At 42.9% G+C, this 26,160-nt stretch overlaps 1 protein-coding gene across 8 annotated transcripts in view; it reads left to right on the plus strand.

Annotated features, from left to right (window-relative positions):
• The window catches only part of MAP2K4 (mitogen-activated protein kinase kinase 4), a 187,177-nt gene that overhangs the window by 26,837 nt on the left and 134,180 nt on the right, over positions 1-26,160 (plus strand). For 5 of the 8 annotated variants that reach the window (XM_030534445.1, XM_030534448.1, XM_030534446.1 and 2 more), the window contains exon 2: positions 5,265-5,297. The exons of the other annotated variants lie outside the window; for them this stretch is intronic. In XM_030534445.1, the coding sequence (XP_030390305.1) occupies positions 5,265-5,297 (33 nt within the window). The remainder of the gene's footprint in view (positions 1-5,264; positions 5,298-26,160) is intronic. 8 annotated transcript variants of the gene reach the window in all.

A 26,160-nucleotide genomic window follows, 5' to 3' on the forward strand; every position in this document is an offset into this window, starting at 1 on the left:
CATGCAGGAAAAAACATGCCAAAAGCAGTGGATGAAAATAACCATTTTGGAAAGCAAGGACATGAAGGAAAAGAGGCACTTGGGGAAATGTATGTCTGCCTTGTGACAGCAGGTGGCTCACTTGGAAAGGCAAAACTCCAGTGACAAGGCTGCATGGCAGGATTGTATGTCCCATTGACAGATTTGGCCACAGACAGAGCAGGGAAGGCTTAGCAGTGGAATTAGATCCCCAGCAATCTGGAAGAAAGGCAGGAGGAGTTGAGTAGCTGCTAGCCCAGGAGAAGAACTTCTTTGAGTGTGACATGTTGGGACAGAAGCTTGGGAGAGGAAGGTGAAAGCCCTCTCCCAAACCAGAGCTGGGGCAGGAGCTTTGGACTAGAAGGTGGAGCTAGAGCAGCTCAATAAACAAATATAAAATGTATAACGATCAAGGGCTTAAAGAGATTGAGAGACCCAAGATTAGGAAGAATATCTGGGTTGGAGAAAGAAAGGGACGTGGCTTGGGACAGCAGATAATAAAGATGAAATCGAACCTGAAAACTGAAGTAAGCAAGCTCTTGAGACTGGCTGGAAAAGCTACACCTTTGAATGTCCTGGCAGCAGACAGCAACAATGGCGAGAAGAAGCCCAGCTGTACAGAACGCAGAGTGGAGCCCAGCAGATGTGTGAGCAGAGCACTGAAGAACCCAGGGAGATTTGAGATAAGGCTGTGATCCCAGAAATAAGCAGTTGTCAGGTGGGGGGGGGGGTCAATGCAGAGTTGTTAGTGGACAAGTTATGCCCTCTTATGATATTTCACTGAGAGAAACGGGCAGACCAACAAAGGAACAGGTATCCTGGGTAATCCACAGCTGCTTGTTGTGGCGTTCCGTTCCTTTCTTGTGTTGTCTGGGTGACATATGGAGGCTGATAAGCCTGCTACAGTCTTGGCTAGCAGAGCTGGGTCTCTAAGCTGCTCCTATTGTTAGATCTAGGGTTCCCAATCCAGATTTGATCCTTGCTGTTTATAAGCCGCCTATAGGCCCAGCATTGCACCATAGATGCAGAAGTGGTGTGCAGGGCGGGTTTGTCAGAGATTGCAGTAGCTCCTATCACTACCCAGCAGACGTACAGAGTAAAGGACTGGCGAGATCTGGAGAGGTATGCTTCAGGCACCGGGCTGAAATCATTGTACAACTTGGCAAATTGACAGATTCAGATGGTGGAGTGTCTTTGGGAGGTGGAAGATAAATGTTCCTCAAGGAAAAGAACCCTGGCACAGGCCACACAGAGTGAGCAGGAGCTGACCTGCTTTGGAATAGAGAGAGAATGGGGACCTGCAATATTAGTGGGTGGAACAGGTGAAGATGACTCAGCCCAGTGCTGAAATGCTCCTGCACAGCCAGTTCATTGAAGAGGCTGGAAACTGAGATGCTTTAACAAAATAATTGGAATTGGTAAAGAGAGAATGGGTTACTTCAGGAGCTTGATCACCTGGCTGCAGAGTATACTGGCTGACCAAAGAAAACTCTTCTGCACCAGATACCTTAGTGACCTCATGCTTTTTAATATAAATAGATTATCAAATCTGCCTGTTGCACAGTCCATTCATTTGGAAGGTCATTCTGCCTTTTATTTGTTGAAGTTCCTGGGGATTACAGTGGATGAGAAGCTGGACATGAGTCAACAGTGTGCCCTTGTTGCCAAGAAGGCTAACGGCATATTGGACTGCATTAGTAGGAGCATTGCCAGCAGATTGTGGGAAGTGGTTATTCCCTTCTATTTGGCACTGGGGAGGCCACATCGGTAGTATTGCATCCAGTTTTGGGCCCCTCACTAAGAAAAGATGTGGACAAATTGGGCCGAGTCCAGCGAAGGGCAACAAAAATAGGGGCTGGAGCACATGACTTATGAGAAGAGGCTGAGGGGACTGGTCTTATTTAGTCTGCAGAAAAGAAGAGTGAGGTGGGATTTGATAGTAACCTTCAGCTACCTGAAGGGGGATTCCAAAGAGGATGGAGCCAGGCTGTTCTCAGCTGACAGAATAAGGAGCAATCGTCTCAACTTGCAGTGGGGGAAGTCTAGGTTTGATATTAGGAAAACCTATTTCACTAGGAGTGTGGTGGAGCACTGGAATCGGTTACCTAAGGAGTGGTGGAATCTCAATCCTTAGAGGTTTTTAAAGTCCGGCTTGACAAAACCCTGGCTGAGATGATTTAGTTGGTATTGGTCCTGCTTTGAGCAGGGGTTGGACTAGATGACCTCCTGAGGTCTCTTCCAACCCTAATCTTCTATGATTCTAAATTACTGTTGAAGTTTTCCTGAGTGTGAGTTTGATGAAGTTGGGGTGTATGTATTGTTTTCAGTATCTGCTGGAGATGGAAGTCAAATCTCTGTGGAGTGCTGAAGTGTGATATTGACAGCATTGTAGGTGATGTGTAAATTTCCAGGAGTGCAGAAGACTTTTTTTTTTTTTTTTTAATTTCTACAGAGTGTATCCTGATTGCAACATTAAGGATAGCCTATTAAGTTTGTGTCAGTATTGTTAGCATGATTTCTTTTAGAACTTGCACCTGAAGAATAATTTTAGCTGCTACTGTATCTTTCAGAGAGTTGGAACAAAGGGCAAGCAGAATATCAGCTTATCCTGGAGATTTTAGCTACTTAGTGTGAAATTTAATTTCAAGTAGTGGACTGATAATTCCATGTGCTCAGCTTTTTAACATTGTAGTACAGTTGATTGTTTAGTATTTAACAAACCTTTTTGGGTAAGTAGTTAATTTACTGTATGGTGAATGTGACTGTACATTCTGTATTAGGGATTTAGGTTTCTTATCTAAGGACTGGTCTACACTGGGGGCGGGGGCGGACAAACTAATATACGCAACTTCAGCTAAGCTATTCGCGTAGCTGAAGTCAAAGTATCTTAGTTTGACTTACCTGGCCGTCCTCATGGCAGTGAGTCAACTGCCGCAGCTCCCCCGTCAATACTGCTTACTCTTCCTGCTGAGATGGAGTACGGGTGTCAATTTGTGGATTGATTTATCGCATCTAGACAAGATGCGATAAATCGATCCCTGATAGATGGATTACTACTCGCCAGTCCGGCGGGTAGTATAGACATACCCTGAGGAACATGACGCAGCGTTGTCAATCCTGAGCATTCAAAAATTATGAATCAGTCCTTCCCCACCCCCCAAAATTATGAGATTTTAAAGTATAACTATTCAGTCCTTTTTATTTGTCTTCTAAATTTTGAAACCTTTTAGGGTTCGTGTTTTCCAGCTTTTCTCTGCAATCATGAGGACTAGGGGAAAAAAATATGAGATTATTACTTACTCACAGGGCTCTAGAAGCTGGGACTATCAGAAAAGCACCAAATATTGCAAGACTCACAATAAAATTGTGTGCTGGCAACACTGGCTGTACGAGAAATTAATGCTACAAATCAGATGTTTATTACAATGCAGATGGGCAGTACTGCTGATGATTGGTATAATGTGAATGGACCTAACATATTTCATTTCCAGATTTTTGTTTATGAACACTGCATAAGTTGAATATTTTATTCAGTGAGAGTGAACTGGAGTAACATCAGTTCTCAGGTAATACCCCAAAGGAACTGAACAGATCACTAGGACTGAGGAGAATTATTCCTGGTTGAAGCCTAGTTGGTGGAGGTGGGGGTGAGAGTGAGCGTGGAGGGAGAGGAAAGGCTGCAAGTGCCTGCATAGAGAAGTATCTTGAAAATCAGAAGTAGAATATAAATCCTTAATCTCACAAATGATGGGTAGGTTAGCCATGTAAATCACTTTTACATAATCAAAACCAGGAGCACTGTCTGCCTCTTAAAGGAGAAATTTAATGTATATATATGTATATACTCGATCATAAGCCGGTGCATTTATAAGCTGTCTCCCCCAACATGGATAAGTAAAAATGGAAAATTTTTATAACCCATTTGTAAGCCGACCCTATAATTCAGGAGTCAGCAGACTTTGGCTCCTGGGCCATCAGGATAAGCTGCTGGTGGGCTGAGATGGTTTGTTTACCTAGAGCGTCTGCAGGCCCGGAGGTAAACCTAAGTAAACAAAGTGTCCCGGCACACCAGCTGCTTACCCTGATGGGCTAGGACAGCAACTGATGGGGAAATTTTTTTGGGGGGAGAAGCTGGGAGTCAGGGGAGTAACCTCTGTGACCACCCCCCACATGACCCCACAATCTCCCCATCCCATCCCTTTCCACCTTATCTGAGGAGGGCCAGGGGAGGATGTCTATGACCTGGCTGTAGCTGCTCCGGCAGGCTGGGCAACGCGGCTGCAGCCTGCTCTGGCGGGCCAGACTGGGTGGCACGGCTGCAGCATTTTCCAGCGGCATGGCCACAGCCTGCTCTGTGGGGCCGAATGGCATGGGCTGCAGCCTGCCAGCCCTGGAGCTGCATCTGCTTCGGAGGCTGGGAGGAGAGCAGCATGGCAGAAGCAGCGACTCTGCCAGTGCTGCCTCTCTTTGCTCCCTCTGTTGTGGGGAGGGGCTGTGTCCCACCTCTCTCTCTCTATGCCTGTTCATAAGCTGACCCTCGTCTCTGCTGCTTCCCTTTTTTACAAAAAAAATTCAGCTTATGAACTAGTATATATGGTAATTTATCTTATTTCAGCTCAGAAAACTTGTTTGATTTAGTCTGATATTTTTATTAGTGCAAGTTTTAACAGACCCAGTCCTCCATTGTTGCACAGATGTTAACAAACTGAATGTTGCTTGTTGGGAAATGCTAAATAAAATACTATTTGACTTGATGAAATATTTTCAAATGTCATTTACCTCAGTCAGAAACTAATTAACATCTTTGGCATCATTGGGACACAGTATCCTCCTTAATATTTTAATAATCAAGAATGTGACTTGGTACTTCAGAAGACCTATATTAGCAAAATTGTTGGAATGGATTTGCAAAGGTATCCAAGGAGTTATGACTGTTTTGTTTTTATTAACATAACAATGAAACTAACACTCTCATAAGCTGATTCTCTCTTGACCTGATCTGGCCATTGATTGATTTCTTTCTTGGCATTTTGGACAACACAGAGCTGTTGAAAATGCATGGGATGTAAATGAAGGAGATTGAGATGACTGCACTTGTTAGTTTCTCAGGATAACACTTTGCCCATGAAGCTGGTTTTATTCAGAATTTTTAGACTCTAATAATGGTAATTGAAACGTGACTTTTAATAGTTATGAAATTCTGTGACTTCCAGTGAATGAACTAGAACTTATCTTTTTTGCTTTAGGCTTTCAGATAAACTTCTGTGAAAAGGCACAAAGTAAGCTACAAATTTTATAGTATTATGCTACTTTTATTTTTATTTTTTTATATCAGTCTTGGTTCTGGGAATGTATCCACTGTTGTTCCAACTAACCAACCATGGCAATTATACATTGATTGAGCTTCCATTTTTCATATTGCTTAAAAAGTTTTTTAAAAAATGGCAAATGGTTTTCCATTAGGCCATTGGTTGTAAAAGTTTTACATGCCTTTTACGCTTACATGTCTGTAACAAGTCAATAATGAACTAGGGGTACACAGATAGTCCTATTATTCTCTGGAGTTTCACACTGTGCCAAACTGCAGTGAAGTATGAATCAGGTGGGATTTGACTTTTTGAATTGCAGCTGCTTTATTAGACTAGAAGTGTTCATTAAAGAACACTTTGCTTCTTATGTAACTTTATATTAAGAAAAATGAATTAAGTTAAACAGTGCAACATATTTGTTCGGAGCACCTAAAAAGTTCCTTCTGTAGGTGTTGGTCACATTGATATTGATTTGGATCATTGCTACTATCTGTGCACCTCTGTGGGAGGAAGAGAGTAATGTAGATAACTTCCTAAACTTGGCTGGCTATTTCAATTGAGCATAGACTTTTGGAAGGTGAAACTAAAATCAGTCATTGCAAAGCAATTTTTGATGACTAATGGAAGCTCTTTAGGATTAATTTTTTTATTGTTTCTCTCATGGCTTTTCATACTTTGCATTGCTATGTCACTCAAATCACAGTACCCTTCACAATTGCCTGTCATGAGTTAGTGGAGTTTTATTGGAGACCAAAACATAGTTTTGGTGGCACCTTTATTTGGTAAATGTTCTGTAGTTCAGTAAAAATCCACTGTGCATCTCATTCTGCATTTTAAATACATATTTTTAATTTTTATTTGCACTTGATGAATATGCATATTTATTTTAACTGAATTCAGATATCTAGAGTTAATTGCTAATATTCAATAATTGGTGTCTTGGAATTTAAAGACTGATATCCAATGTATATGCTTGCTAGAAAAATGAATATAAACTAATTTTATTTTGAGATGCTGTAATGAGAATATTCTGCATTGTGGGATGACAGGGTTTATATTTCTGTTAACTGCTATTTGCAGATCACTGCATCTCTGTTTGGAAAACTTACAGGAAGTACACTTATAAATGTTCACTGCATAGCAGGCCAACTTGTGTTACCACTGTGCCAGTGGGACTGAACTGGAGAACAATACATGTCCTTTAACAATATGGTTTGTCCTAGAGTGTGGCAAATTCTGAAGTTCCTCTGGAAAGCAGTATTTTCAAATCCATTTTATAAAATAAAAACTTTACACAAAACTTACGTAAAATTCCCAAGTACTTGGTCTTTCTAGTGAATGCCTAGCTGATTGCTGCTCAGATCAAAAAATGTTTTCTTAAAAACCAAACAAGCAAACAAATCTCCCATAACGTATAGTTAGTTTACTGTGGTGATAAATGGGTGTTCCTATAGCACAGGTGAAAGAATTTGTTATACAGGGAATTTGTTTCTGAGAAAAGCTGGCACACCAAATTCTGACATCAAACTTGACATTTTAGGAAAGGTTGCCTTAATATTTGCACTGCCCTTACTCTTGTGTCAGCCTCTTACAGATCCTCTTCTGTACCATGGACGCTGAAAACTTTCTGACCAGAAAATACCTCTACAGAGTGTGAATTTATTTATTTATTTATTTCTCCACTAGGGACTGTTACATAAAACCAGGATCTTTTTTCAGTCCACTTGTTCCAAATTCTTATTCCCCACCTGCAACCAGAATGTTCATGGGGACATAATCTTTTCCACTAGACACGGTCCTGCTGTGTGTCAGAGGAGTCTGGCTTTGCAAAGGGAATAAGCAGCTGAACTCTTAAACAGAACACAGGTCCCTGATAATGAAATGAAACAAAAGTATGGGCTCTGCCAGCAGAATGGTTTGTGTGCAGAGCAAGGGTCATTCCAAGATTTCACAGGAAGCACAAGCATGCAGACAAAGATCTCCCACCAGTGATCTGATGAGAGGATCTCAAAGAAGGAAATTGTCATTGTGCCCCCTGAAGGAGTTGAGAGCTTCTAAGGTAGGAATATGCTAAGCACAGAGTAAACTAATGAGTAAGAGGGAGATATCTTTGACAATCCAGTGGGATAAAATGCATCTATCACCTAAGAGCTTGGAAAAAATCATCAGGACTGTGTTTCTTTCAATGACCTATGTATTGTGTATGCCAAACTCCCAGGAGCACAGTGCTAGGTCAGCCAGTGGGGACCCTAGAAGAAATGAGAGCTTTATCTAATGTCATGTTACTGTATGTTTTGAGGTCTGTACTTTGTGTGAAAGTTGTTTTGTATCTGCGTCTGAAGGCTGAAATGTGATTTTAGTACATTCGTCTTGGCAGTAATGTGCACTCACCTTGGATGATGGAGACAGTCTCCCTAGTATATTGTTGAGATGGAGGATGTAAGGGTATTTGTTGTGAGTTGCTTAGAGTTGCTGCATTTACAAGGTAGTGTTCCAGTTGTTCAAACACTTACACATGTACATAATGTTAAGAATGTGAGTAGTCAAGTCAGCTGATCTGCCTTCACATTTAAAGATTTTGCAGGATCAGGACCTAGCAGCAAATACAGAGGCATTCACAGGGGCTGGACTCAAACCTCTTGCCTGTTTATCAGAGCACCTTAGTTCATCTTTAAATGCATGTGGAAAATAATAGAAGTGGATTAAAAATAACTGATCTGTATTCAGAACATTTTACTAATGAGTAACTATGACAGAATATCAGGGTTGGAATGGACCTCAGGAGGTCATCTAGTTCAACCCCCTGCTCAAAGCAGGACCAATCCCCAGACAGATTTTTACCCCTGTTCCCTAAATGGTCCCCTCAAGGATTGAGCTCACAACCCTGGGTTTAGCAGGCCAATGCTCAAACCACTGAGCTATCCCTCCCCAACAACTATCCATGTAGACCTTTGCGTTCCTGCGCACTCATCTGTTTCAATCATTACATATACAGGAAATGTTGGCAAAAAATAATTTTGAACTGAAAACTTCACATGTAAAAATTCCTTGGAAGTTTGTCGCATCTGGCAAAAAGAGCAAGGCCAACAAATGGATTTACCTGCTGCCTTGATCTTGATCAGTCCTTGGAAAATTGAAAGTGATTTTGATCTTAGGTAGATTAAAATATTTATATTAAGTTTACTGCTAGTGTCCGTTCTTGAAATGAATTCAATTGGCTTACATAATTCAGTTCCTAATTGTTCTGATAGGGTGACAAAATATGAAAGGTTCAACAGTCTTCAGAGGGAAGTGTCTGAAGAGTCTAAATCCTGCCACACTATAGACTTCTAAATAAATTGTTGTACACAGCCCTCTCCACCTTGGAAATCTGTATACTAGAATGAGAAAAAAAATTGTTCAGAGGTTGTGAATAGGGGAGGAAAACCTCTAATGTATTTTGTCGAGACAAAAGTTTTACTTGTTAGCACAGTGGGCCCTCTGAGAGAAGATGCTTACAAATTCTTAAAGGGTAAATATCTGCGATGTTTATGTACTTCTGACAAATCATTGCTCATCCTCTGAGGGGTATTTTCTGCTGAAAGGAGTTTGGGCTTGTGAGGTGAATATTTTAATAAGTGAAGTAAGTGGGTAGTTAAAATATCAAGGGAACTTTTTGACCAACAGAATTTGCTAGTCATCACAAAACAAGTTTTCAACAGAAAAGAAGCTTAGTGTGTAGTAAAAATGGCAGACTACTGAACTGAGTGCTTCCCATTATAAAGGCTGATTTTTAAAGGGTGGCAGTTTTGCTCACTTAAACTTATAATTAAAATAGTTTCCATATGTATTTTCTCATCAAAATTGGGTTAAGAAGAATGTTGGCAGAAGTATTAGCTAAATATTTTGTGGGCATATTTAGCAGAAATGTCATGTCCTTTTAGAACTGAGATTGTGTGAAAACATTTCAGTTCTGTGATATCATTTACCTGCTCAAAGACTATTTGGTTTGTGTGCAAATTTTTTAGTAGTCCTCCACACCCAGCAGCTCTCATGGAGCATTAGAAGAGCTGTTGGGTTCTGAGCACTTTTGAAAGTCTGACCCTATATTTTTATGAATACAATATAAGAATTAAATAAGAGGTAAGCTAATTGAATTACAGCCTTCTAGTTTGTTAGTCTTAAATAGAACACAGCTCAGCTTCCCCTTCTCCTTGGCCTCCTTGCAGATGAGGAACAATTTATGCCGCAGATCTGTGTTTCTGCCAAAGAAACACAAATTGGACTGTTTATTTGCAGATGTTCTCTCAGTTTTGCATGCTTGAGGGTGGAAAGCTGAAGCAAATGGGTATTGATATTCCATGCTGGGCAAAAGTTGTGCAATCTGAGTTTGTTTGCAGATTCTCCCTTTTGAATCCGTGAAGCAGACACCTGAATTACTGTTGTATACCCACAGAAATTGACAATATTTGATCTTAAATTCCCACAATCCTTTCACAGGATCTGTTTGTTAAATTCAGCGTGTGTGCTGCACCCTTAAGAATTCCAGCTCTGCCTACTTTGGTGCTTTGTTTAAACTGTGGATTGCTGACTGAGGCAGATGAGATAGTGGTTTTCTGCCGAGCTGTGTGTTAGACACCATTGTGCTAACCAGTCTTACTACTAATATTACTTGACGAGGGGGAAAGCTGCGGTGTGATCAACTTCCTGATCTCCAAAAAAAATAAATCCAACTTTCCTTTCCCAGCAGCTTGTGCCAGCAGCTTCTGTCTTGTGCATTCAGGCACAGCTCCAGGAAGTAACTGAAAGCAAGACTGAGCATAAAACTTCTGTTTCTCCAGAGAAAGATAGCCTGTTTCCATTTCCCTTTGCATTTTTCTCCAAAGATGATATCCAAAATATTAAAATCCTCTGAATACCAAGAAGCAGGGTCCAGCTGAGGCTGAGTGCACAACCTCACACCTTTAGAAGCCCTAGAGTTGATAGCTGTTTGCTCTCTTGCTGTGTTAAAACTGTCAGAATGGGTGGGGCCTGTGTTCCCCAGTCTGGTTATTTTACACACATTTTCCATTAACCACTGTTTGCTGATAAGTATGTGTGTGTGGAAAGCCAAAATGAAAAACATTGTCTGATTTCAACAGCCAGGAAAGTGGTCAAAAGACCTTTTATATTTTTATCTGCATTTTGTCCGTTTCTGGGGTGATTGTTTAAACAATTCGAAGTACATCTCCTTTGATAATTAAGATAGTGTTCCAGTTTAACTTTATTTTTCCTGGGTGAGAAGCTGTGGTGTTTGCTCAGAGCTGTTAGAAGTGTCCTCATTATCAAGAATTCTTTTTCAGGTTAGCTTTTTTCAATTGTTGCTACTCTGTAGGGTCCTTCTTTAATACCACATCGTTCCCATATTATCTGATGTACTGTATTGTATTTATAAATTACCCGTCACCATAGAACCATCATCCAAAAGCCTTCACATGTGGTTCTAAAAGACCATCTCTCAACATGTCTAGATGGCACCACAGAACAGTTGTACTTTCCTGTAGTAAAAATATAAACTTTGATAACAGCTTAAGGCTGTTTGTTAGTTTTAACATTTGTATATCTGAGCTTGAATTCTTCTGTTCAAAGTTTATATAACTCCAATGCAAATGAATTGGATAGCACTTACTGACTTTTTCTACCCTCAAGTTCCACAGCACAGAGGTTACAAAAAGCCTTTAGGACAGTGGTTCTCAAACTTTTGTAGTGGTAAACCCTTTCACACAGCAAGCCTCTGAGTGCAACCCCTCCTTTCCCCCTACATTAAAAACACTTTTTTATATATTTAACTCCATTACAAATGCTGGAGGCAGAGCAGGGTTTGGGATGGTGGCTGACAGCTCGTGACCCCCCCCATGTAATCATCTCGTGACCCCTGAGGGGTCTTGACTCCCAGTTTGAGAACCCCTGCTTTAGGAGACTGTTCAGCAGTCAGTCAGATCCCGAGCTGCTACTCTGTCATTTTACATTCAGATGTAAAGCATCCATTGCTTGGGGATTAGGGACAATTGGAGGAGGCTAGGAGTGGAGGATTCAATCTAGACAGTGTGCAAGCTCTAAAAGGAATTGAGGAAACGCAAGAAGCTGGGAACTGGAACAAGAGCTGTCTTCTAATGCAGTTGTTTTTTTTAAGGGCTGTAGGAGGTGATAATTTCCTAAAATTGAGGTTAGAGTTGGAATTTTGTGTGTACCAGGATAAAGGTCTACCCTTGTTTACCTTTTGTTGGGGGAATTGGTTATATTTGAGCACAAAATGGTGTGTTCCATGGGTTTTAGATTTGGAGATATTCTTCTGCAATGATTGTGTCCGTCAGTGACATCAACTTACTAGATCTTGCAGTTCGACAGGAATCCTAATAGCTGCCTTCACCTTTTTCTTGACCAGAAGTGAATGTTGGAGGAACAGTAAATCTTATTGAACTAGATACCCGAAGAAGAGAATCCAGAGCTCTTAACAGAAGTGCTACCTGCACATTGCAATGACACCTCTACCCTGACATAATGCAGTCCTTGGGATCCAAAAAATCTTAACGGGTTATAGGTGAAACCGCGTTATATCGAACTTGCTTTGATTCGCCAGAGTACGCAGCCCCTCCCCCTCCAGAGCACTGCTTTACCGCGTTATATTCGAATTCGTGTTAGATCGGGTTGCATTATATCGGGGTAGAGGTATATATTTCTAGAGCCAAAACCTTCAAGGTGCCTGATGTAGACATCTTCAGAAGCACATTGGATTTTGTCATTTGGAACTTTGCATAATAGGAAAACCATTAAATCCCCATCTTCCTACCTCGTTTGCAGAGTGACCTGACACTGCAAGCTGCACTTCAGTATCTACAAACACTTATGCTTCAACTTCCTATTGTAAATAGAAATATTTGATTGAAGCTTTATGACCAGTTGTTCCCAATTATCTTCCATTCAAGGAGCCTTTTTTCCTTGCACTTTACTTTATTTGCCTCATTAACAACTAGAGAGTTCTGTTTTCAAAGCTGCACGAACTGTAGAAACTGTACAGCATCCTATGTTTGAGACTCAAACAAAAGGCCTTCAATAGCATCTCACAATGACTGACTCTTCCATGCCCAAGAGCTACGTGAAACAATACATTTTATTTTTGAAACTTTGTATTGGAGAAATTTGTGCATTTGAACAAAGACTAAGCTATCATTTCCAAAGAGAATGGAAAAGCCCAGTGGCATAGATGCATAGTTACAGAAATCTGCAGTTATGATGACAGCCAGTGATATACCCCAATTTGGAATGGAGGATAGTGCCACAAAACCTCAAGAATCATCCGTACCATCTATGAATTCTAAGGGAGAGCAGTGACTGAAAGCTATCCTATCCTGTTTCCAGCTAGATTGAGAGCATCTTGATATGTTGATTTATAAATAGATGGTCAAATCCTTCCAGAAATACAGTGCAGCTATAGAGCAGTAGGATGCGCTATTGAAATGCTGTTTGTTTTTTGATGGTTGAGAAAAATATAGCGAATAAGACCTAAACTTGTGTATAGTCTCCAAAAATATCAAAGTGGTGTTTGTGAGGGAGCTTCCCCAATTTTGATCAGACCATAAGTTACTTTGTTGTTTGTGAGAACTGTGCATTCCCAGTAAAAGTGTGATTTGGAAGTCCATCAGCTTCTGAGCTAGTAATGACTAATGACCAAGTAAATAAGACCTGCTTCTGAACCAAGGCTTGCTACCCCTACATACAGGGACCTTCCAAGCCAAAGACTGAGAGTATGGGCTCTTTGCCTTCAAGAGCTGTGACTTGAATGACAACAATGATAGCATTGTCCTCCCAGACCACAGGGAGCTAGAAGTTCCAGGGGTGTACCCACCTGAGCTTCCTTTAAGAGGAAACCCGCTATGTGAAACCAACCATCTTCTGAGATTTCGTGGGTCAGAACAGGTTCCCACTGAAGTTGGTCTCAAGCTGGCTCCAACGATATGGCACGAAAGCACTTTGTTCCAAAAAACAGAACTTTAGGAAACAGTATGGCACTGACCCTGGAACTATTTACTACTTTTGGCACCAGGACAAAGTTGGTCAGAACAGTGCACCATCACTGTAGTGGAGCTTGGTACACCACCTTGACGAGACCCTATTCCTGCACAGCTGTCTATTCTGCGAAGCACTGTTGAGATACTTGGCACTGATGGACCTGCAGATGTACCTAGAACCTCAGTCCCTCTTGCTGTTGACTTCATCACAACAGTGAGCACTAACTCTATCTCGTAGCACAGCACCATCAGTTTTTAACACATGCACCAACCATGGGTCTGAACTATGCATTCTCCTCAGAGTCACCTTTGGAATCAAGGAAAGAAGAAATTCCACATCATCAGCAAGACTAACCCAGACTGTCACCACAGCGCTCAGCATCTTATAGAGGATCCAGACACTCCTCACAGGCAAGGTTTTGGAACCCACAGATTCCTGGTTTATGGTTCCCTACCCCCTGGGCTACCAGGCTTTTATCCACCAATGCTCATGTAGCCTTGCTGTGTACCTTGGTCAGCTCAGGGCAACTTTGGTTCCAGGGAACAATCGCATAGCTAGACCATGCTGCACCAAGCTGCCTCCTTCATTGTGCCATTCATTCAGATACCTCACCAGCCCCGCCCAGCTCCCAGTTTCTGCACAGCCACAAGTAGAAGAGGCGGTAATGGAAGAGCAGGCATTGAAAAGTTAACTGCTGCACTGGTGACCCTTTCCTTCTCTTACCCTGATTAGTCCCTGTTGCCCCACACAGCCCCACAAATGGACAACTATAAGGGTTTCCAAGACCTATTAAAAAGGGTGGCTGAGACCCTCCAAATCCCTATTGACACACAAACTGGTAGACATATTTCAAGTCTCCACAGTAGGCAAGATAGCCCTTCTAGCTAATGAGGTCATTATGGATCCAGCCAGAACTTTGGGGCAGACATCTGTCTTGGCACCACATACCTCCACCAGATTAACACTATCAAGTGCCTCCCGAGTGTGTGAAATTCTTTTACACTCACTCTGTCCCATCCTTCCTCCCATCCACTGTTGCAGACAAAAAGGCAGAACAATTCAGACCCCCACAAAAGGAAAAAGAGCAAGGAGACTAGATTTATTTGCCTGGAAAGCCTACTGTGATGCGAGAAGACCGGGTGCCACCAAATGCCAAGGCCCCTAAGTCTCAACTGAACAATGACAAATACATAGCTGGAACCAGTCTGGCTCACCATGTGTTAGTACTGTTAAAATAGGCATTAGAGTTATACGAATGTACTTAGTGTTGAGACTTTATGGAATGCTTGTAAGTTGCTGCATGCATTGAGCTCACTTATAATATCTGTATCCCATGTTATAAGGCAATATTTTAAGTGTTGACTCTCTGACTGTAAATCACAAGACAGTCGAGAAGCATTAATGAATGTGAAATGCTAGTTTCCAACAAGAGCTGTTATTTTCTGCCCAACAAAACAATGCCCATCAACACCAGATGAATTGTTATAGACTATCAGAGGACAAAAGACTTTGCTAATTGCTCCCCACCCCTCGCATTGCAACTTGAATTAGAAGAGTCGAGGATTTAGAAAGATCATGTTTGGGCCAGAGCACGATGTATCTTCAACAACTGCAGGAAACCTTCTACAAGGTCACTATGTTGCCAACAGGAAGCGGTTTTCCATCTGGTGTCAACAGCATAACGTACCTCCAAAGAGTCTGGGATCTCTCTTATTTTGGATTGCCTTCTTTCTTTGAAGCCTATCTGTCACTTCACTGCTCATGTATCTGGTATTTAGCAATGCCTTCTATCATGTGGTGGAAAACTCCTTGGTTTTTACCCATCCCACAAACATGAAGTTCCTGAAAGGCATCATCAGAACCTTTTTCATGAGTACTACAACTTGCATCTGCCTGGGACCTGAACTTGGTACAGTACTTGCAGCACTTATTATTCTGCTGTTTGAGCCTTTGGCCTCCTGCTCTCTTTTGCACCTCCCTACGAAGGTGCGCTTCTAGAAGAGTGGTTGAGCTTGGGGCCCTCTTGGCAGACCCCTCTACACAGTATTCTAAAGTAATACAGTATGCTTGAGATTTCATCCCAAAGGTTCCCTCTGATTTGCACCTGAATCAACCTGTTCATTTGCCCATCTTCTATCCAAAACCTCACAATAACAGGGAGGACAAGAAGCTCCATTCTTTGGATGTCTAATGAGCTTAGCCTTCTGCTTGCAGAGGATGAAGATTTTAGGTCTCTGTGGTTATTCCTTTCCATCACCGACAGAATGAAAGGAGAAGTGATTTCTTCAGGAAGACTCTTGACATGGATTTCAAGGTGTCCTCCTCCTCTGTTATAAGTTTATGGAAGCCCCTGGGGGTGTCGGGCTCTACTAGAGCACAAGCTGCCTTGATGGCTTCCCTACAGGGAGTTCCCCTCTCAGAAATATGTGGAACGGTGACTTGGAACTTTGGTCACCTTTACTAGGCATTGTGCCCTTGTTCACACTTTGTCTGTGATGCCTCCTTTGGTTCAGGAATCCTGCAATCTGTGATGCAGCATAAATCCTTATACCCTCCTCTACAATGAGTATTGCTTGGGAGTCACCCATAGTGAATACCCATAGGGACCTGCACTTGAGAAAGAAATGGAGGTTACTTGCCTTATAGTAACTAGAGTTCTTCAAGATGTGTGGTCCTTGTAAGTACTCCACAACTCGCTCTGCTTGAACTCTCACCTGATTTGCAGTATAGCAGGAACTGAAGAAGTGTTGAGTTTGCACTGCACCTTATAAATTAGTTCAGAGCATGAAGAGGTGCAGGGTGCAAGCGCAGACCAACAGATACTGCTGTTGAATATCTTCCAATCTCAGTCACATGGAGCACATGCACAAGCACAGTGAATACCCATAGGGACTTGCACTTGAAGAGCTCTGGTTACTACAAGGTAAATGAATCTACGTTTTCTCCCTTAAACCAAAGCAAAACAGAATAGAGATGCTCACCAGGTCACTAGGGATGTTTTCGCATCCCATTGGTCCTCAGAGCTTATGGTCCATGGAGAGCTGTGTCATAACATAGTGCTGCCTCTCCTCTTCTTTTTCAGTTGCTGCATTAATAGCATTAAAGACACCTGAAACTACATTACCTTTAAGATATTACTTGTCCAAATAAACAAACTCTGTAATTATCACAGAGGAATAAGCGGTGGAGAGATGTCCGTGAGAGAGGCTCTGCATGAGGGAGATGTTTGAGAGACCTAGGGCTAGTCCATTTCCCTGGCAGAATTGTGAAAAGACCTGTTCAATTCAAGGGCTGCAGGTCCCTGAAAGCTGAATGGGCTATCATTGACAATAGCCGTTTGTATTGTAAGATTAATAAGAGCACTGAAGTTTTAGAGTGAAAGTTGTTTCAACTCTCCAGTTACAGAGCATAACAAAGAAAATATTTTGCAGTCAATGTAAAAAATCAGATATTGGCTACTGGGATTGGTCGAGTGAGAATTGGTCGGGCCAGAAGGACCTAGAGTGGAACCTCTAATAATTCCTAATATCTCTCTCAGTAAAAAGGCCATTTTTAGGTGGGATTTGAGTATTTGTTTTGCAGTTTTTTTAACTCTTTTTATGTCAGAAGGGAGTATCATGATGAGGGCCCTACCAAATTCATGGCCGTGAAAAACGCATCATGGATTGTGCAATCTGGTCTCCCCCAGGAAATCTGGCATATTGTAGGAGAGGCACGATATTGCCACCCTTACTTCTGTGCTGCCTTCAGAGCTGGGTGACCAGAGAGCAGCAGCTGCTGGGCGGGTGCCCAGCTATGAAGGCGTCGTCGCTGGTGGCTGGTTGGATGGATGTAAGCTTTAGTGTATCTGAGTTCTTGTTTATGTTCAAAAGTCCAGTTAGCTCTCTTTGACAGTGTGTCACACTGGGATCTCGTGTTAAGTTGATTATCTGCCATGACCCCTGAGTCCTTTGCAGATTTGCTGCTTTCCATGATAACGTGTCTTATGCTATAAATATGGCCTACATCCTTTGTACTTATATTGTCATGTTTTTCATTTGGCAATATTAAAATGCATGATGTTTGATCATTTACCAGATGATCCAGCTATTCATTATCAGTGATCCAGCTTCATTATTATTTCTCATTCTGCCGATCTTTGTCATCTGCAGACTTTATTAACAATCTTATTCTTATTATTTATTGTTAGAATCATGGTAGCACCGAGGAGCCCCAGTCATGGACTAGGACTCCATTGTGCTTGGTGCTTTATAAACACAGAACAAAAGAACAGTCCCTGCCCCAAAGAACTTACAATCTAGTATAAGATGAGAAAACACTGATTTTTATATTTTCTACCAGGTCACTGATAAAATATTCAATAGCATTTAATAAGAACTAATCCCTGTGGTAGTCCATGAGAATATTTATCATTCACAGCCAGGGCCTACCTTCCCACAAATCGATTCATAACTTTGTTGGGTCTGGTAGGGACAATTCAGAGGAGCCCTCGGACCACAATAAGAAACTGTTTGCAACTCCTGGGACACGTGGCGGCTTGTACCTTCATGACTGATCATGCAAGGCTACACCTCCACTGCTTCCAGGGTTGGCTCAGAACCAGCCAGAGACATGCTGGACAGGCATGTGATGTTTCCTCTCCAGGTGAGGAACTCCCTAGACTGGTGGAAAGATCAACTCAACATCTGTGCAGGTGTTCCCATCTGTCATCCTACTCCATCAGTACCTATGACAACAGATGCATCGCTATTGGAATGGGGAGCTCACCTCAGTGCCCTCATGACTCAAGGCAGATGGACTCCTCCAGAAACCAGTCTCTTCATCAGTCTGTTGGAATTCAGAGTAGTCAGCAGCCCCTGCTTTCATTTCCTGCCCTCATCAGGGGAAATCAAATCAGGTTCATGACAGACAACATATCCTGCATGTTCTGTATCAACAAGCAGGGAGGAGCAAGATCCCTCTCCCTGTGTGCTGAAGCTATGAAACTATGGAGCTGGTACATAGCTCATCAGATGCAAATTTCAGCTATGTATCTCCTGGGTATTGAGAACACCACAGCCGATATTTTCAGCAGACGAGGCCTATGAACAGGAGCTAGACTCTCAGGGCTTGGCTTCGCTACCAGGGTAAGTTGACCTATGTTACACTACTCCAGCTACGTGAATAACGTAGCTGGAGTTGATATAGCTTAGGTCGCTTATTCTGGTGTTTCACTGTGCTGTGTTGATGGTGTCTGCTCTCTGGTCAACTTACCTTACTCTTCTTGGGGAGCTGGGATACTGGGGTTGACCGGAGAGCGCTCTGCCATTAATTTAGTGGGTCTTCACTAGATCCGCCAAATCGACACACTGCATCAATTGCAGCAGCTTCAATCTCTCGGGTAGTAAAGACGCCCTCAGATCCTCTAAAGATGGGAACTTCTGGAAGGGGATCTCTTTCCTACCTTCAGGAACAAGAAGTGCCCTCTATTTTTCTTAAGAGGGGCCTGGGCCCCTCTCTTTGGGGAACGTCTTCTATCTTGGAAGAAGGGTCTGCTTTACATGTTTTCCCCCAACATGCTAATATTAAAGGTAATGAAGAAAATCAGACAGGATAAGGTAAGAGTTACCCTTATAGTACTGGCCTAGCTTGGTAACCTTACGTGCTTCACCTATTTGTCCAACTGCTGTTCAAGCTTCTGACCACTGCTCATCTTCGCTCTCAGGATGAGGGTCATGTACTTCACTCCAACCTAAGGGTTCTTCACCTGAGTGTGTGATTCCAAAATGGTTAACAGGGTTAGAATCCTCCTGCTCTGTAGATGTGCAACAGGTGTTACTGAACAGTAGAAAGGAATCAACCTGTATTACTTATCTGTCGAAATAGAAGAGATTCTATTTGGTATTACCTTAAAGACTAACAGATTTCTTTGGGCATAAGACTAACCCACTGATGCTTGGTATTGTCACCATCATCTGCTGCCTGAACCTTTGTCGCTCTCAAGTCATCCTGAATTACCTGGTGGATCTCAAGAAATTGAAGTTGTCAGCTTGGTTAAGGTCCATTTGGCTTCAATTATCAGCTTTTCATCACCTTGTGGAAGGGTTCTCAATGTTTTCTCATCTAGTGTTCATTAAGGGTTTGGGGAATCTACACTCAGATTAGAGACCTCATTTTGATCTCAATCTGGTGCTTAAATACTTTGAGACTTCTATTCCAACCAGTGGCAACCTGCTGCCTCTTCCATATATCTATGAAGAATGTCTTTTTAGTAACCATCACGTTGGCTTGTAAGACTGGGAAGATTGGAGCTTTGATGTCAGACTCCCCATCCCCTCATTACAGTGTTCTTCAAGAACAAAGTCTCAGGACACCCGGCACCCTAAATTGTTACCTATGGTCTTATCGAAGTTTCATCGTAATCAATCTGTTCATCTCTCAGTGTATTTTCCAAAAATGCATAAATCCTCTGCAGACCTGTTTTCATACATTGGATGTTACAAGGGTGTTGTGTTTCTGCTTAGATAGAACCAGACAATTTCAAAAATCTGCTAAACTGTTCATCACCTTCTCAGATCCAAGGAGTCCAGTCTCTGCTCAGAGACTTTTGAGATGGATTTCTGAGAGTATTGTCATTTGTTAAGATGCAGCTGGTGTTCATCCCCCGAAAGTGTGATAGCACATTATACACAAGCAACATCCACAGCATTATTCAAGAACATGCCAGTATCTGAGCTATATAGGGCTGCTTGGTACTGCAGTACTATCTTCAGTTCTGGACTCATTACCAAAGCTCCCTCCTCCCTTTGGGAATACTGCTCGGCAGTTCTTCTGAAATGGAACCACCCAGAGAGACACTGCTCAAAGAAGGGGTTACTCACCTTGCTTAGTAACTGCAGCTCTTCAATATGTGCCTCCCTATGGGTGCTGCACTATGTCCTCCTTTCCCTCTGGTTCAGACAGTTCTCTATGAGACGTTTGTCTGGAGAAGGAGCTGAGAGCAGTTCACGTTCACGTGCCTATATAGTCTTGGTATGCAGTAGGAGGAGATATAGTGTGCATGTGTGGGCTGAATGGACACTGTTAATGGAAAATCTTGGCTTAAGGGCTTGTGGTGTGTGTGTGTGGTGGGGGGGGGGAGACGGACATCTGGAAGAACTGTGGTTACTGCATAGGGTGAGTAACCTCTTCTTCTTCCCTTTAGGACTTTTCTCCCTCTTGAGTTGTCTGATGGAGAAGTGGCCCCTTTGGTGCTGGCCCTTAGTCACCTAAAGGATTCTTGCATAGCATCATTTTTGAAAACCTAGTTCTGCCTTAAACGTGAAGAACCGGGTATTTTGAAAATGAGGTTTTCTGAGGCTCTCTTGGGCCAGTAAGTGATCATCATCAAACGGGAGGAGAGACGCTCTGAGTAGGGATCTTCCTCCTGCCCACAGGGACATTGCGTTCCTGTGAGAGATGCTGCCGGAAGTGTGAGAGTGATCTTGGATCCCCTTCTCTATAAACCCTTTTTCCCTCCCTCCCTTAAAAATATCCCCAGAGCTGCAAAGGCAGAACAGGAGCAGGGCTGAGTGGCCATTCCTCTGTCCCTCAAGTCAGTTTCTGGTGTGCCATCTTCTGTCTTTTGGAAGACTGACACAACCATAACTCTGCCCCTTTTGAGCAATGGTTCACTGGGTCCCTGTGGGAGATCATAGGACTGTATCTATACCGGGCACATGGAGAGTAGTGAGCAGAGTGAGAAGTAGTTGTGTGTGGGAACCACCTAGGTTTTGTCACGACTAGGGAAAAAAGCCAAGTTTCAGTTGGGCTTGACTTATAAGAGCTAGGTAAATGCAACCTAAACACAACAACCTTTCTTTGTTCCTCTGGGCTGGGGTGACCAACCTGTGGCTCCGGAGCCGGCTTTTCAGAAGTTAATATATGGCTCTTTGGATAGGCACCAACTCGGGGGCTGGAGCTACGGGCACCAACTTTCCAATGTGCCAGGGAGTGCTCACTGCTCAGCGCCTGGCTCTGCCACAGGCCTTGCTCCTACTTTACTCCTTCCCCCAAGGCCCCGCTCCTTCTTGACCCCTTTTCTGAGCCTGCCACGCCCTCGCTCCTCACTTTCCCCCCAGAGCCTCCTGCATGCCACAGGAGGCATGGGGGAGCAGGGGGTGGCACTGATCACCGGGGGGAGCTAATGCGGGGCTGCTGATATATTACAGTGGCTCTTTGGCTATGTACATAGCTAAATTCTGGCTCCTTCTCAGGCGCAGGTTGGTCACCCCTGCTCTGGGCAGTGACTGTTTAACCTTGGCTGAACCTTGTGGCGCATTGTAATATATGCTAATACACTGACCGTGCAGCTCAGAGAGTGTGCATGGCAGTGTGCGAATGCTGGTTCAAATGTGGAGTTTTGGTGGACAATGAGAATACAAAAGGGTGTGTTCGACTGGGGGGAGAAATATTTATTCTCTTTTCCTGTTGACATCCCTAAAGGGATATCAGCTTCTGGAGCTGACAGTGAGAGACATGCAGACCACCAGCAAATGCTCCCTGTATCAAAACTGCTAAGATTTAGCTTAGTGAGGAATAGTGTGACTGTCTGATTAAAAGTGAAGCAGTGGAGTTGTGCTGAACACACAGAACTCTGAAATGCAGAGTGCCTATTCTCCACAGAAGCAGAATTAAGGTTGTGGAGCTCTGTGAAACAGTAGTGCAACTCTTTATTTCCTGGTTTTCAGAAGTTTAAGTTTATCCACTACCATGTTCTAGAAGGGCATGAGAAATCAATAGGCAAGCTTGACTCTTAACCATTTTTTGTAGTGAACTGACTGCATATGTCTCAATTTTGATTTATTACAAAAAACTTCTTAATTAACACAATATTAAACCTTTCAAAACCAGAAAATTCAAACTTAAGTTACATGCCACCTCTACCACATGATCTTGATTCTCCTTTACATAGCTGGCAATAATAGCCCCTCAGAATGGTTCAGTGAGGGTAGTACCATAATAAGTAAACATGAGGAAGGACTAAGAGAATATGCCATCACTTGTGTTCCATGGGTTTGAATTCCCAGAAATTTTCTGCTTAAACGCCCAGCTGTATTGGCTTTGTTGGGTGTAGCTCAGTAGTGTGTGCTTATGAGATGCATGAAGCTTGCCTATTCTCAGCACCTCTCCCCAGTCTCAGCACGTGTGCCTGTACAATGCATTGAGGATACCTGTTCCCAGTGCCCAGCACAGACCCTGTCCATCATGCTTGTGCTTCCTGGCAAAAGTTCAGCAAGTCTGTTCCAGCAGAGAACTAACACCTCTTGTCTGGCACTCTTGCATTGGCCACTCTGATGCCATTTCCACGTCCCTCTCAAATAATCCTGGATCCATAGCACAGTCCAGATTCCATATTCCCCCAGAACAGTACTGGCCACCAACCTGTGCATCAAGTGCTAATTTGTTAGTACTACCTATGCTTAGACTGAAGGGACTTGTCTACACAAACAGTTAGTCCATGGCAAGCTGGGGCAGGAAGCTATTCTGCATTAGCCTGCTGCTGACTAACTGTTCATGTGGATTTTGCTGATGCACATTAACATTTCATTAATATGTTTTTCAAAGAGAACTAGATCAAAGCACATTAATGAACTGTTAATGTACATCAGCAATCTATGCAGGGTAGGGTGGGGTAGAGTCACATCCCAGGTCGCCATGAATTAAATGCTCATGTATATAAGCCCTAACACTTGCAGGCAATTTCCTCCTCAGAAATGATGTGAATGACACGCATTGAGCAATCACTTAGGCCTTGTCTACACTACATAGTTTTGTCGGCAAAAGGCAGCTTTTGCCGACAAACAGTGGAGGTGTACACACTGCAAAGCTACTTTTGGCGGCAAAACTCTTCTGTTTTGCTGACAAAATAAAACCACCTTGATGAGACTATGTCTACACTACACAGCTTTTAGTGGCACGGCTGCATCGCTACAGCTGTGCTGCTAAAAGTCATGAAGTGCAGCCATTGTTTGTTGGCTCTCCTGCCGACAAAAAACTTCTACCCCCAACGAGCGATGTTTGCGTTGTCGGCAAGAGAGCGCTGTATCTACCCAACCACACCAGCCACACCATCAGAGGCTCATTCACTTGCACATCTACTAATTAGATATATGCCATCATGTGCCAGCAATGCCCCTCTGCCATGTACATTGGCCAAACCAGACAATCTCTACATAAAAGAATAAATGGACACAAATCAGACATCAGGAATGGTAACATACAATAGCCAGTAGAAGAACACTTCAAGCTCCCTGGACATTCTTCAACAAAGAAGGCAGAAGATACACTTATTCCTTGCTCTGGGGGCAATCAAATCTGTTCCACTGGACTTCATCAGGACATTTTAATATCATACCTCCTTCTCCAGAAGAAAATTGTAGACCTCAAGATTTTTAATTTCCCTCTCTATTCTCAACCATTGAGAATGGTAACCCTAGCAACATTAATTCCTTTTCTGGATCCACGAGATTGGTTTGTTTCCCTCAACCTTTAGGATGCTTATTTTCATGTTGCTATTCATCCCTCATGCAAACAACTCCTATGATTTGTAGTAGTCAGTGACCACTACCAGTACTGCATCTTACCATTTAGGCTTTCTACCGCTGCAAGTGTCTACCAAAGATCCGTCAGCTTTGCTAAATGACATAATCACCTTCCCTACCTAAACAATTGGCTCCTAAAGGGTCGCTTCTTGAAACATAGACAGCAACCAGCTGTCTCTTTCACTCTCTGTACCTCTGCATCAATGTGGAAAAGTCTACCCTAACACTGACCCAATATATAGACTTCATCAGAGCCACTGTGGACTCTTCTTTTGCCACAATATATTTACCTAAGGACAGATTAACCACAATGTCCAACCTTGTTTAAACAATTCAACAGAACCCACAAACAACTGCAAGGGCTTGCCTACAACTCCTGGGCCTTGTGGCAGCCTGCACATTTGTCTTAGCAAGACTTCACTTTCAGTATGTTCAAGCCCGGCTGAGAACCATCTGCACCCCCACCAGACATAGTCTATCCAAGCAGGTGTTTGTATTTCAGAAGGTCCTCGTGTCCCTAAATTGAAAGAACCCACAAAATATGTGCATTTCTACATCCTCCCTCCACAAGGAATATCACCGTATATGCCTCATCAATAGATTGGAACGCACAGTTTCAGAATCTCACAGCTCAGTGACAAATGGATCCCTCAGGAGGCAATCCTCCGTATCAACATAGTGGAGGCCAGAGCAATTTGTTACACTTGCAAACAATTCCTACCACGCGTTAAGGGCCACCCAATAAGAATAATGCTGGACAACAGAGTGGCAATGCATTATATCAATCTGCAAGGAGGAGCAAGGTCTTAGTCCTTGTGCAACGAATCCATAAAACTATGGAACTGTTTTATATCACTCTTCATACTGATCTCAGTGGTCTGTCTACCAGGACTACAGAACACAGTGGCGAATTTCTTCAGCAAACATTTAAGAATCGACCACACATGGGTACTGGAAGCACTCACCTGGACTACCACACTGCTCAGGCATCTAAATTTACTGGAACTGAGGACAGTCCACCTTGCATGCAAGGCTTTCCTTCCCTGTATATGCTCGCTCTATATAGGACAATGTCACCATGGTGGTGTATATCAACAAATAAGGAGGAATGAGATTTCTTCTCTGCTACCTGGAAGCAGTCAGACTTCAGATACTAGTGTATCGAAAATCACATCGCAATACAGGCCACATACCTCCCAGGTGTTCACAACTCACTAACAGACAAACTAAGCAGAAGTTTCTCTTCAGACCGCGAATGGGAGATCTACGACACAGTCCTAACCAAGATATTTATTCAGTGGAGTACTCTATTATATGATCTCTTTGTCCCAGATGAACAGAAAACTTCACCTGTATTGTTCTGGGGGTGATGCTTTCCTGCTCTCTTGTACAGATGGCCTCAGATATGCCTTTGTTCCTGTCACACTACTACTGCAAGTCATAGGAAAGATCTGTTGTGACAGAGCCACCATCATCCTCCTACCACCCTACTGACCCAGACAGTTCCGGTTCATGGAACTTCTAATGATGTCTGTACACTGACCTATCAGGATCCACCCCTTTCTGGATCTCCCAGGAAATAGGAAAAATCAAGTACCCCAGGCTCACATCACCTCATGGCCTGTTGTTTGAGTGGGCATTGGAAATAGAACACTCATGCTCTGACCCATTCAGGAAATCCTTAACTAAAGTAGAAAGGATTCTACTAGATTCTGGTACCTAGCTAAATGGAGGCACTTTTTGCCCTGGGCATGACTCCACCAAAAGTCACTAGATATCATGAACATTCCAGTTTCCTAGACTATCTCCACTCCTTAAAGACTGCAGGTCTAGCCCTATGTTCTCTGCGGGGACACCTAGCAGCGATTAGTGCCTTTCTTCCTCTGATAGAAGGACATTGTGTCTTTACGCACCCGGTAACCATACAGTTTATGACGGGCTTGATCAGGACCTTCCCACCAATCAGTAAACCTATGCCATGCAGCCATGTCCTGTCAACACTCGGAGGTCTGCCCTTTGAACCTATGGCAAATTGTGCCATGACCCACCTGGCCATGAAGGTGGAAGTCTTAGTGCCATCACTTCGGGCAGGGAAAGTGAACTAGAGCCATTATGGCAGATTCTGCCTATACCGTGTTTCACAAAGATGATTTTCCTTAGGTTACACCCCAGATTTCTACCGAGATTGATGTGGAACTCTGAAACAATCATACAATACACTCACTTGTATTTTTCAAGAAACC

Source organism: Gopherus evgoodei, chromosome 15 (assembly GCF_007399415.2).
Source record: "Gopherus evgoodei ecotype Sinaloan lineage chromosome 15, rGopEvg1_v1.p, whole genome shotgun sequence".
NCBI classification, from domain to species: Eukaryota; Metazoa; Chordata; order Testudines; family Testudinidae; genus Gopherus; species Gopherus evgoodei.